At 66.0% G+C, this 13048-nt stretch overlaps 1 protein-coding gene across 1 annotated transcript; it reads left to right on the top strand.

Moving 5' to 3' along the window:
* Window positions 1-2426: 2426 nt before the first annotated feature.
* On the top strand, window positions 2427-12637 carry LOC135317382 (all-trans-retinol 13,14-reductase-like). The gene is made up of 11 exons (XM_064473673.1): window positions 2427-2553; window positions 2709-2891; window positions 5122-5351; window positions 6908-7103; window positions 8353-8550; window positions 8670-8795; window positions 9737-9875; window positions 10509-10618; window positions 10832-10998; window positions 12069-12228; window positions 12413-12637. Exons 1-11 carry the CDS (start codon window positions 2427-2429, stop codon window positions 12556-12558), a joined length of 1782 nt encoding a protein of 593 aa, XP_064329743.1. The 3' UTR covers window positions 12559-12637.
* The last annotated feature ends 411 nt before the right edge of the window (window positions 12638-13048 follow it).

Below are 13048 nucleotides of genomic sequence, written 5' to 3'. Positions count from 1 at the left end.
ATGGGGGTTTATGGTCTCTGCAAATCAGGGTTTTGCCCCAATTTGGTTCCTGGAGGGCGTTTGTGGGGCTGGGGGTGTGTGTGCACACGTGTGTGCGTGTGTGCACACGTGTGTGCGTGTGCAGGTGTGCGTGCATGCGCGTGTGCACGTGTGTGTGCGCGTGTGCATGTGTATGCGTGTGCACGTGTGTGCACGTGTGTGTGCATGCCTGTACATATATGCACGTGTGTACACGTGTGTGCATGCATGTGCACACGTGTGTGTGCATGTACACGTGTGTGTGCATGTACACGTGTGTGTGCATGGATGTGTGTACTTATACGCGTGTGTGTACACATGTGCATGTGCAGGTGTGTGTGCGTGCGTGTGAGCACGTGTGTGCGTGCATGTGCACGAGTGTGTGCATGTGCACGTGTGTGAGCGTGTGCACGTGTGTGCGCATGCATGTGTGTACTTATACGTGTGTGTGTACACATGCATGTGCAGGTGTGTGTGCATGCGTGTGTGCACGTGTGTGTGCATGCCTGTACATATATGCATGTGTGTACACGTGTGTGCATGCATGTGCGCGCGTGTGTGTGTGCATGTACACATGTGTGTACTTATACGCATGTGTGTACACGTGCATGTGCAGGTGTGTGTGCGTGCGTGTGAGCACGTGTGTGCATGCACGTGTGTGCGCGTGCATGTGTGTGCATGTGTGTGGGCATGTGTGTGGGCATGTGCACGCTTGCATGCGTGTGGGTGTGTACGCGTGTACACGTGTGTGCGTGCCTGCCTGTGTGTGTGCACGTGTGTGTTCACGCGTGGCCATATTTGGGGTTCGGGGGTTGGGGGTGTTGGGCGGGGTTTGGGTGCTGGTGGGGGTGGGTGGGTTGGGGGTGTGCGTGGGGTTACGTGCGTGTGACATTGCACGCACAGGCCTTTACTTCGCGCTGCCGGGAGGGGTCAGCAGAGCTGCAGACACCGCATCTGGGCGTGGGCGGGGAAGGGTGTGCGGGCCGCGCTTGCACAGCGGGTGCACGTACGGACGTGCACGCGCGTGTCTGCACAGACGCGCGCATACGGGTGTGCACGTGTGAGCCCCCGTGCGTGCCTACGGTTTGCTCGCGTGGGCGCGCGTGCGCTCCCTTGCACAAGCGTGGGCGCCCACGCCTTTGCGCAGCCGCGTGGGTGCGTGCCCGTGCGTGTGCATGCAGCGCCGCGCAGCCCCCCGCCCTCACGCGTGCGCACCGCCCGCACGTGTGTGCACCGCCCGCACGTGTGTGCATCACCTGCAGGCGTGTGTGCACCACCTGCATGTGTGTGCATCACCTGCATGTGTGTGTGCATCACCTGCAGACGTGTGTGCACCACCTGCATGTGTGTGCATCACCTGCAGGCGTGTGTGCACCGCCTGCATGTGTGTGCACCGCCCGCACGTGTGTGCATCACCTACAGGCGTGTGTGCACCACCTGCATGTGTGTGCATCACCTGCAGACACGTGTGCACGACCCGCATGTGTGTGCATCACCTGCAGACGTGTGTGCACCACCCACATGTGTGTGCATCACCTGCAGACGTGTGTGCACGACCCGCATGTGTGTGCATCACCTGCAGACGTGTGTGCATCACCTGCAGACGTGTGTGCACCACCCACACGTGTGTGCATCACCTGCAGACGTGTGTGCATCACCTGCAGACGTGTGTGCACCGCCCGCACGTGTGTGCATCACCTGCAGACGTGTGTGCATCACCTGCAGACGCGTGTGCATCACCTGCAGGCGTGTGTGCACCACCCACACGTGTGTGCATCACCTGCAGACGTGTGTGCATCACCTGCAGACGTGTGTGCACCACCCACACGTGTGTGCATCACCTGCAGGCGTGTGTGCATCACCTGCAGACGCGTGTGCACCACCCGCACATGTGTGCATCACCTGCAGGCGTGTGTGCACCACCCACATGTGTGTGCATCACCTGCAGGCGTGTGTGCACCACCCACATGTGTGTGCATCACCTGCAGGCGTGTGTGCACCACCCACACGTGTGTGCATCACCTGCAGACGTGTGTGCATCACCTGCAGACGTGTGTGCACCACCCACACGTGTGTGCACGCATGCGCTGCCGCCCCGGGGCCCGGCCCCTCTCCCAGCGTGTCCCAGCATGTCCCAGCACTGCCACCAAGGAGGGTGGCTGGGCCGTGGTGCTTCCTGGGGCGCATGCGGCTGTAGGGTGCCGCGGCCGTAGGGTGCCATGGCTATAAGGTGCTGTTTTATGAGCTCCGGTGGCTATAAGCTCCCGTGGCTTTAAGCTGCGGTGGCTATAAGCTGCTGCAGCTGTGAGGTGGCGTGTCTATAATCTCCTGTCCATAAGCTGCCGAGTCTATAAGGCGCCGGGACCGTACGACGCGGCGTCTATAAGGTGCTGGGCGCGGTGGCAGCCATGTGGGCCACGCTGCTGCTGCTGGCGGCCCTGGGCACGCTGGCCCTGGGGCTGGTGGCCCACCGGCTGCTGGCCCCGGCTGGCAACCCCTTCCCCCGGCCCCCCCCCGGGGCCCCCCCGCCCGCTGGTGACGGACCCTCGTGCCCGCGACAAGGTCCTGAAGCGGGGTGAGCGTTGCGTGCCTGCCGTCCGTCTGTCCGTCCATCCCGTCGCGCCTGCGGGCGCGGCGTCCGTCCGCCGTGCCATGGGGCGGGAGGGCTTCACGCACACGCGTGTGCGCAGGGTTCAGCGCCCGCCGGGTGCCGCCGGAGCTGGACGCCGTGGTCGTCGGCAGCGGCGTGGGGGGCCTGGCGGCGGCCGGCACCCTGGCCAAGGCGGGCAAGAGGGTGCTGGTGCTGGAGCAGCACGACCAGGCCGGCGGGTGCTGCCACACCTTCCAGGAGCAGGGCAACGAGTTCGACGTGGGTAAGGACCCCCCCGGCACCGCTGCCCCCCCGGCTGCCCCCGCCCCGGCACCCATCAGCCTGCCTGCGCCTGGGTGTCTGCGCGTGCACGTGTGTGCAGGCAAAGTGTGCATGTGTGTGCAGACAGCATGCATGTGTGTGTGTGTGCAGGCAAAGTGTGCATGTGTGTGCAGACAGCATGCATGTGTGTGTGTGTGCAGGCAGTGTGCGTGTGTGTGTGCAGGCAGCGTGCGTGTGTGTGTGTGTGCAGGCAGTGTGCGTGTGTGTGTGCAGGCAGTGTGCGTGCGTGTGTGTGTGCAGGCAGTGTGCGTGTGTGTGTGTGCAGGCAGTGTGTGCGTGTGTGTGTGTGTGCAGGCAGTGTGCGTGTGTGTGTGCAGGCAGCGTGTGCATGTGTGTGTGTGCAGGCAGTGTGCGTGTGTGTGTGCAGGCAGTGTGCGTGTGTGTGTGTGTGTGCAGTCAGTGTGCGTGTGTGTGTGCAGGCAGCGTGCGTGTGTGTGTGTGTGCAGGCAGCGTGTGCACGTGTGTGTGTGCAGGCAGCGTGCGTGTGTGTGTGTGTGTGTGCAGGCAGCGTGCGTGTGTGTGTGCAGACAGCATGTGCATGTGTGTGTGTGCAGGCAGCGTGCGTGTGTGTGTGTGCAGGCAGCGTGCGTGTGTGTGTGCAGGCAGCATGTGCATGTGTGTGTGTGCAGGCAGCGTGCGTGTGTGTGTGTGCAGGCAGCGTGCGTGTGTGTGTGTGTGCAGGCAGCGTGTGCACGTGTGTGTGTGCAGGCAGCGTGCGTGTGTGTGTGTGTGTGTGCAGGCAGCGTGCGTGTGTGTGTGCAGGCAGCATGTGCATGTGTGTGTGTGCAGGCAGCGTGCGTGTGTGTGTGTGCAGGCAGCGTGCGTGTGTGTGTGCAGGCAGCATGTGCATGTGTGTGTGTGCAGGCAGCGTGCGTGTGTGTGTGTGCAGGCAGCGTGCGTGTGTGTGTGCAGGCAGCATGTGCATGTGTGTGTGTGCAGGCAGCGTGCGTGTGTGTGTGTGCAGGCAGCGTGCGTGTGTGTGTGTGTGCAGGCAGCGTGTGCACGTGTGTGTGTGCAGGCAGCGTGCGTGTGTGTGTGTGTGTGTGCAGGCAGCGTGTGCACGTGTGTGTGTGCAGGCAGTGTGCGTGTGTGTGTGCAGGCAGCGTGCGTGTGTGTGTGTGCAGGCAGTGTGCGTGTGTGTGTGTGTGTGCAGGCAGCGTGTGCACGTGTGTGTGTGCAGGCAGTGTGCGTGTGTGTGTGCAGGCAGCGTGCGTGTGTGTGTGTGTGCAGGCAAAGTGTGCATGTGTGTGCAGACAGCATGCATGTGTGTGTGTGTGCAGGCAGTGTGCGTGTGTGTGTGTGTGTGCAGGCAGTGTGCGTGTGTGTGTGTGCAGGCAGTGTGCGTGTGTGTGTGCAGGCAGCATGTGCATGTGTGTGTGTGCAGGCAGCGTGTGCGTGTGTGTGTGCAGGGAGTGTGCACACGTGTGTGCAGGCAGCGTGTGCGTGTGTGTGTGCAGGGAGTGTGCACACGTGTGTGCAGGCAGTGTGCGTGTGTATGTGCAGGCAGTGTGTGCATGTGCATGTACAGGCAGTGCGTGCATGAGTGTGTGCAGGCAGTGTGCACGTGTGTGTGCAGGCAGTGAGCACGTGTGCAAGCAGGCAGCGTGTACTTCCACGTGCAGGAAGCGAGTGCACGTGCGTGTGCAGGCAGTGTCCACATGTGCATTCAGGCAGCGTGCATGCGTGTGCAGGCAGCGTGCGGGTGTAGCTCTGTGTGTGCCTGCAGGGCGGGTGTTGCCTACCCCGCCGCCTGTCCGCAGGCTGGTTGCGGCCCCGCGCTCCTCCCAGCGCGGCGGGGTTGCAGGGCGGGTGTGCAACGCATGCACGCGGTGCCTGCGTGCGTGCAGCGCATTCAGCGCGTGTGCATCGTGCGCACACGCGCGTGGTGCCCGTCACAGCGTGCGCCGGGCAGGCGTGGCAGTACGTGCGTGCAGCGGCCGCGCTGCCTTTGCCGGGCGGGCGTTATTTTGCTTGCGTGCGGCACGCAGGCGTTCTTCGGGGCGCGCGCGCTGTTTGCACGTGCTGCGCTGGCGGCCCAGGTCGCGCCGCCGCCTCTCGAGGTGACCCGCAGCAGGCGAACGCTTAATTCCCCCCATCTGCCACCCACCCACCCCCCACCCTGGGGGTGCGACCCCCGCCCCGCGGGCCGGCTGACGCCTCGGGGCCCGCAGGAATCCATTACGTGGGGCAGATGCACGAGGGCAGCATGCTGCGCGTGGCGCTGGACCAGCTGACGGACGGGCAGCTGTGCTGGCAGCGCCTGCCCGACCCCTACGACGAGGTGTGCCTGGGGCCCCGGCGCTACCAGCTCCGCGCCGGCAAGGCCGCCTTCGCCGCCGCCCTGGAGGAGCAGTTCCCGGCCGAGAAGGCGGCCATCAGGGAGTTCATGAGGCTCTCCAAGGTGGGAGCTCCTCGGGGGCGCCGTCCCGTGGGTGGTGGCACCGTCCCCCAAGGGTGTGGCGCTGGGATCCCTCCGGCTCGGGCTGGCCGGGGGGCGGGATGCGGGTGCGGGGGTGGTGGTCATGGTGGGGATGGGCAGGGGGAACGTCGGGGACAAGCACGACGGTCATGTTGGGGACGTGGGCGTTGGGGGCGGTGGGGATGGGACAGAGGCAACATTGGGGACAAGGGAGATGGTCATGTTGGGGACAAGTGGTGGGGACTGTGGGGATGCGGGTGATGGTAAAGTCGGAGAAGGGTCAGTGGAAACGTTGGGGACAAGCATGATGGTCATGTTGGGGGCGGTGGGGATGGAACAGAGGGGATGTTGGGGACGTGTGTGATGGTCGTGGTGGGGAAGGGTCAGTGGGAACGTTGGGGACAAGCATGATGGTCATGGTGGGGACATGGGCGTTGGGGGCGGTGGGGATGGGACAGAGGGGATGTTGGGGACGTGTGTGATGGTCGTGGTGGGGAAGGGTCAGTGGGAACGTTGGGGACAAGCATGATGGTCGTGGTGGGGACATGGGCGTTGGGGGCGGTGGGGATGGGACAGAGGGGATGTTGGGGACAAGCGTGATGGTTGCGGCGGGGACACGGGCGTTGGGCAGTGGGGATGGGACAGAGGCAACATCGGGGACAAGGGAGATGGTCATGTTGGGGACAAGTGGTGGGGACTGTGGGGATGCGGGTGATGGTAAAGTCGGAGAAGGGTCAGTGGAAACATTGGGGACAAGCATGATGGTCGTGGTGGGGACGTGGGCGTTGGGCATGGTGGGGACATGGATGGTGGGCGTGATGGGGAAGGGGCAGTGGGAAGGTTGGAGACAAGGGGGATGGTCATGTTGGGGACACAGGTGATGGTCATGGCATGGGACAAGTGATGGGCATGTTGGGGACAAGTAGGGATGGTGGGACATAGGTGGTGGGGTCGTGGTGGGGACAAGAGCGGGTGGGGATGGTGGGACATGGGTGGTGGGGTCATGGTGGGACATGGGTGGTGTGGTCGTGGTGGGATGGTGGAACATGGGTGGTGGAGTCATGGTGGGGACAAGAGCAGGTGGGGATGGTGGGACATGGGTAGTGGGCATCTTGGGGACAAGTGGTGGGGACATGGGTGGTGGGGAAAGAGCACTGGCAATGTTGGGGGCAAGGGGGATGAGCACAGTGGGGACAAATGTGGTGGTCATGGTGGGGACAAGCAATGGGAATGGTGGGGACATGAGTGGTGGGGAAGGGGCGGTGGGAACGCTGGGGACAAGTGTGATGGTCACGGTGGGGACACGGGCATTGGGCGCGGTGGGGACGAGAGCGGTGGGGATGGTGTGGACACAGGTGGTGGGCGCAGTGGGGACGGGCACGGTGGGGACGGGCACGGTGGGGACGGGCACGGTGGGGACGGGCGCTGGGGTCACAGGGGGCGCTGGGGACACGCAGTGACGGTCACGAGGACGCAGCGGTGGGGCCATGGCTGTGGAGGTGGCCGGGGGTGACGCGGGGCCGCCCCCCCGGGCGCAGGTGGCCTCGCGGCACGTGGGGCTGCTGGCGGTGCTGAAGATGGTGCCGCGGTGGCTGGTGGCCCTCCTGCTCCGCACCGGCCTCCTCTACTGCGTCTCGCCCGTCTTCCGCATGGCGGCCACCAGCCACAGCAAGGCCGTGGCCCGGCTCACCGCCGACCGCGACCTCCGCGCCCTGCTCAGCTACCTCTTCTACGGTCAGGGGGCCGTCGCGATAGGGAGGGGCCGTCGCGATGGGGGGGGCGTCACGATAGGGAGGGGGCTGTCGCAATAGGGAGGGGGCTGTCGCGATAGGGAGGGGCCGTCGCGATAGGGAGGGGGGCTGTCGCGATAGGGAGGGGGCTGTTGCGATAGGGAGGGGGCTGTCGCGATAGGGAGGGGCCGTTGCGATGGGAGGGGGGCTGTCGCGATAGGGAGGGGGCTGTTGCAATAAGGAGGGGGTGTCACAATAGGGAGGGGGCTGTCGCAATAGGGAGGGGGCTGTCACGATAGGGAGGGGCCGTCGCGATAGGGAGGGGGCTGTCGCGATAGGGAGGGGGCGTCGCAATAGGGAGGGGGCCGTCGTGATAGGGAGGGGGCCATCGCGATAGGGAGGGGGCCGTCGCGATAGGGAGGGCACCATCGCAACAGAGGAGGACCATGCCGTGACAGGGGAAGGCACCACGGTGATGGAGGAGGGCCGTATTGTGATAAGGGAGGGTGATGTCATGGTAAAGGAGGGCCATGTCGTGACAGGGGGCGGCACCGTCATGATAAGGGGGAGGCCTGCGTTGCAACGGGGAGGGCTGTATTGCGATGGGGAGGGCTGGGCTGCGTCATGACACGGGAGGGCCACGTTGCAATAGGGGAGAGCTGTATCGTGACGGGAAAGCTATGTCACGACAGCAGAACGATGCCTTGTGACAGGGGAGGGGACCATGATGATGGGGGGGCAGCATCATGATAAGGGAGGGCTGTATCGTGATGGGGAGGGCCATGTCTTGGTAGGGAGACCATGTCTTGATAGGGGGGGCCATGTCACGATAGGGGAGGCCATGTCTTGGTAGGGAGGCCATGTTGCGACAGGGGAGGCCATGTCTTGGTAGGGAGGCCATGTCTTGATAGGGGAGGCCATGTCTTGGTAGGGAGGCCGTGGTGCGATACAGGAGGCCATGTCTTGATAGGGAGGCTGTGGTGCAGTAGGGGAGGCCATGTCTTGGTAGGGAGGCCATGGTGCGATAGGGGAGGCCGTGTCATGACAGGGGAGGCCATGTCATGATAGGGGAGGCCATGTCTTGGTAGGGAGGCTGTGGTGCGGTAGGGGAGGCCATGTCACGGTAGGGGAGGCCACGGTGCAATAGGGAGGCCATGCTGCGATAGGGGAGGCCACATCGAGATAGGGGAGGGCTGCCCCGCGTTGGGCACAGCCAGCCCCCTCCTCCACCGTGCCCCCCCCCCCGCCCCCAGGCACGGCCCCCCGGGACTCCAGCTTCCTGGTGAACGTGCTGATGGTGCACCACTACCAGCGGGGGGCCTGGTACCCGCGGGGGGGGGCCAGCGAGATCGCCTTCCACATGGTGCCCGTCATCGAGCGCGCAGGGGGGGCCGTGCTGGTGCGCGCCCCCGTCACCCGCATCCTCGCCTCCCCCGCCGGCACAGCCGTGGGTGAGCGCCGACCCCCCCCTCCCAGCCCCAGCCCCCGCCCTGGGGGTGGCACATGCACGATGGGGACGGGGGCAGTGCCCTGTGCCCCCCCCCCCCAAGACCCCCCCCGTGCCCCCCAGGGGTGGTGGTGCAGAAGGGGCCGAGCGAGGAGGAGGTGCAGATCTTCGCCCCCATCGTCATCTCCGACGCCGGCATCTTCAACACCTTCAGCAGGCTGCTGCCCCCCCAGCTCCGCGGCCACCCGGGTACCGCCACACCTGGCAGCCCAGCGTCCCCGTGTCCCCGTGTCCCCAGTGTCCCCGTGTCCTCAGCATCCCTGTGTCCCCAGCATCCCCATGTCCCCCTGTCCCCATGTCCCTGTGTCCCCAGTGTCCCCCTGTCCCCAGCGTCCCAGTGTCCCCAGCATCCCTGTGTCCCTGTGTCCCCGTGTCCCCAGCATCCCTGTGTCCCCAGCATCCCCATGTCCCCCTGTCCCCATGTCCCTGTGTCCCCAGTGTCCCCCTGTCCCCAGCGTCCCAGTGTCCCCAGCATCCCTGTGTCCCTGTGTCCCCGTGTCCCCAGCATCCCTGTGTCCCCAGCATCCCCATGTCCCCCTGTCCCCAGCGTCCCCATGTCCCCAGCATCCCTGTGTCCCCAGCATCCCCCTGTCCCCAGCGTCCCTGTGTCCCTGTGTCCCCAGTGTCCGCAGCATCCCTGTGTCCCCAGCATCCCCACATTCCCAGCATCCCCCATGTCCCCCTGTCCCCAGTGTCCCCGTGTCCCCAGCATCCCCGTGTCCCCATGTCCCCATGTCCCCAGCATCCCCAGTGTCCCCAGCATCCCCAGTATCCCCGTGTCCCCATGTCCCCAGCATCCCCCGTGTCCCCAGCATCCCCCATGTCCCCAGCATCCCCAGTGTCCCCAGCATCCCCAGTATCCCCGTGTCCCCATGTCCCCAGCATCCCCTATGTCCCCAGCATCCCCAGTGTCCCCAGCATCCCCAGTATCCCTGTGTCCCCATGTCCCCAGCATCCCCCATGTCCCCAGCATCCCCCCTGTCCCCAGCATCCCCAGTGTCCCCAGCATCCCCACATTCCCAGCATCCCCGTGTCCCCACAGCCCCAGCATCCCCACGTCCCTGCCATCCCCGGCGTCCCCTCCGCAGGGACAAGGCGTGACCTGCCGCATCCCACCCGTGTCCCCGCAGGCGTCCGCGCCCGCCTGGCCATGGTGCGGCACGGCATGGGCTCCTTCCTGGTGTTCGTGGGGCTGCGGGGCAGCGCGGCCGAGCTGGCCCTGCCCGCCACCAACTTCTGGATCTACCCCCACAACGACCTGGACACCATGTAAGGGCTCCCCGGGCACCCCGCGGCGGGGGTTGGTGCGTGGTGGGGGCCCGGTGGGTGGGTTGGGGGCACGGTGGGTGCATGGTGGGTGGGTTGGGGGCTTGGTGTGCGCACAGCGGGTGCGTTGGGGGCACGGTGGGTGCATGGTGGGTGGGTTGGGGACATGGTGGGCGCACAGCGGGCGCGTTGGGGGCATGGTGGGTGCATGGCGGGTGGTTTGGGGACATGGTGGGCGCACAGCGGGTGCATTGGGGGCACGGTGGGTGCATGGTGGGTGAGTTGGGGACATGGTGGGCGCACAGCGGGTGCGTTGGGGGCACGGTGGGTGCATGGTGGGTGGGTTGGGGACATGGTGGGCGCACAGCGGGCGCGTTGGGGGCATGGTGGGCGCACAGCGGGTGCGTTGGGGGCATGGTGGGTGCACAGCGGGTGCGTTGGGGGCATGGTGGGTGCATGGTGGGTGGGTTGGGGACATGGTGGACGCATGGTGGGTGGGTTGGGGACATGGTGGGCGCACAGCGGGTGCGTTGGGGGCATGGTGGGCGCACAGCGGGCGCGTTGGGGGCACGGTGGGTGCATGGTGGGTGGGTTGGGGACATGGTGGGCGCACAGTGCTGCCCACTCTGCCCGCAGGATGACCCACTACGCTGCCCTGAGCCGTGATGACGTCCCTGAAAACCTGGCCATGATGTTCATCACCTTCCCCGCCGCCAAGGACCCCACCTACGAGCAGCGACACCCAGGTACGGAGTGGGGGGGCCCCCCTGCATGTGTCCCCCCCCTGGCTCTGCAGCTCTGATCCGCTCGGCTTTGCAGGCTCAGAGGTTCCTTAATCCCACCAGCCGGGATTACAGGGTGGGTACCACCACCGCTGCCACGTCCCGGGCTGGCACCGGCACCGGGGTCCCCCGCAATGGGACGGGAGGTTGTCACCGGTTGTCACCCCCTCCTCGCAGGCCGGTCGTGCATGACCATCCTGACCATGGCGCGGTACGAGTGGTTCGAGGAGTGGGCCGGGACCCGCACCAAGCACCGGGGCCCCGAATACCAGCAGTACAAACTGGCCATCGCCCAGCGCCTGCTGGAGCGGGCACTGCAGCGCTTCCCCCACCTCCGCGACAAGGTGACGGGGGTCCCCACGGTGTCCCCTGCCGCGCGGGGTGCGCGGTGGGGACAGGGTGCTCTGCAGGGATTGGGCAGGGAGGGTGTAGGGGTGGAGTGCCCCCCTGCCCCACGGGGCTGGGGTACCCCTTCAGAGTTGGGGTGCCCCACAGGGATGGGTGCACAGTGGAAATGGGGTGCAGGGTGGGGACTGGGTGTCCCGTGGGGTTGGGGTGCCCAGCAGGGACTGGGTGCCCTGAGGAGGTGGGATGCCCAAGCAGGGTTGGGGTGGCCAGTGAGAATAGGGTGCCCTGCAGGGTTTGGATGCCCCCTGGGAATGGGGTGCCTTGAGGGATGGGGTGCCCTGCATGGGCATGGGCGCAGAGTGGATGTGGAGTGCAGAGTGGGGACTGGGTGCCCAGACAGGATGGGGTGCCCCGTAGGGATGTGCGCGGTGGGTTTGGGGTGCCCTGTGGGGTGGGGTGCCCAGTGGCGACAGGGTGCCCTGCAGGGATGTGCTCGGTGAGTTTGGGGTGCCCTGTGGGGTGGGGTGCCCAGACAGATGGGGTGCCCCGTAGGGATGTGCGCGGTGGGTTTGGGGTGCCCTGTGGGGTGGGGTGCCCAGACAGGATGGGGTGCCCCGTAGGGATGTGCGCGGTGGGTTTGGGGTGCCCTGTGGGGACTGGGTGCCCAGACAGGATGGGGTGCCCCGTAGGGATGTGCTCGGTGAGTTTGGGGTGCCCTGTGGGGTGGGGTGCCCAGACAGATGGGGTGCCCCGTAGGGATGTGCGCAGTGGGTTTGGGGTGCCCTGTGGGGTGGGGTGCCCAGTGGCGACAGGGTGCCCTGCAGGGATGTGCTCGGTGAGTTTGGGGTGCCCTGTGGCATTGGGGTGCCCAGCAGGGACGGGGTGCCCTGCAAAGCCATGGGGCATCGCAGCCCCCCAGGACCTTTGCATGGGGTGGGCACCCACCAGGCAGGCTTGGGCCTGGTGTTGTGGGACGTGTCGTTTGGTGGGATGGTTCTACCCGTGCCCCCTGTGCCCCGTGCACCCCAACGTGCCCCGAGCACCCCCCGTACCCCTGCCCGGGCAGGTGGAGTTCATGGAGGCAGCGTCGCCGCTCACCAACCAGCACTACCTGGCGGCTCCCCACGGGGAGATGTACGGGACCGAGCACGACGTCAGCCGCTTCAGCCCGGCCGTGGTGGCCGCCATGAGAGCCAAGACGCCCGTGAAGAACCTCTACCTGACGGGTAAGGGGCCTGTGTCCCCCTGTCCCCCTGCCCCTCCGTCCCCATGCCCGCCTCCAGGCCGCCGACAGTGTCCCCAGGGGCTCCCTGCAGTGTGGGATGTCCCCCCATGGTGGTGGGCTGGTTCCCCGTGGTGGTGGGCTGGTTCCCTGTGTGGTGGCCCTGTCCCACCGTGGCTCGTCCCCAGGGCAGGACGTGTTCAGCTGCGGGCTGGCGGGGGCCCTGCACGGGGGGCTGCTGTGCGCCTCCGCCGTCCTGGGCCGTCTGCTCTACCTGGACCTGCTGCTCCTCAAGAAGAAGATCAAGCGGCGCCGGGGCCGGCAAGCGGCGTGAGCGGTCGGAGACGACTGCCATGGGATGGTCCTGTGCCGGGGAGCGTGCCCCCGACTCAATAAACCCCGACGTCCCGCTGGCCTGGGCCTGTCTCTCGTGGGGATGGAATGGGATGGGGATGGGATGGGATGTGGATTGGGATGGGATGAGGATGGGATGGGGATTGGGATGGGATGTGGATTGGGATGGGATGAGGATGGGATGGGGATTGGGATGGGGCTTGGGATGGGATGAGGGTGGGATGGGATGGGGATGGGGATGGGATGGGATGGGGATGGGATGGGGATAGGTATGGGATGAGGATGGGATGGGGATGGGATGGGGATTGGGATGGGGATGGGGATGGGATGGGGATGGGATGGGGATGGGATGGGATGGGGATGGGGATGGGGATGGGATGGGGATGGGGATGGGATGGGGAAGGGGTTGAGTCACCATCCCTGGAGGTATTTAAGACGTGCGATGTGGCACTTAGGGACGTGGTTTAGTG

Source organism: Phalacrocorax carbo, chromosome 25, assembly GCF_963921805.1.
Source record: "Phalacrocorax carbo chromosome 25, bPhaCar2.1, whole genome shotgun sequence".
Lineage (NCBI taxonomy): Eukaryota > Metazoa > Chordata > Aves > Suliformes > Phalacrocoracidae > Phalacrocorax > Phalacrocorax carbo.
Note: the sequence above shows the minus strand (reverse complement) of the source record. Positions and strands in the feature narration are given on the sequence as shown.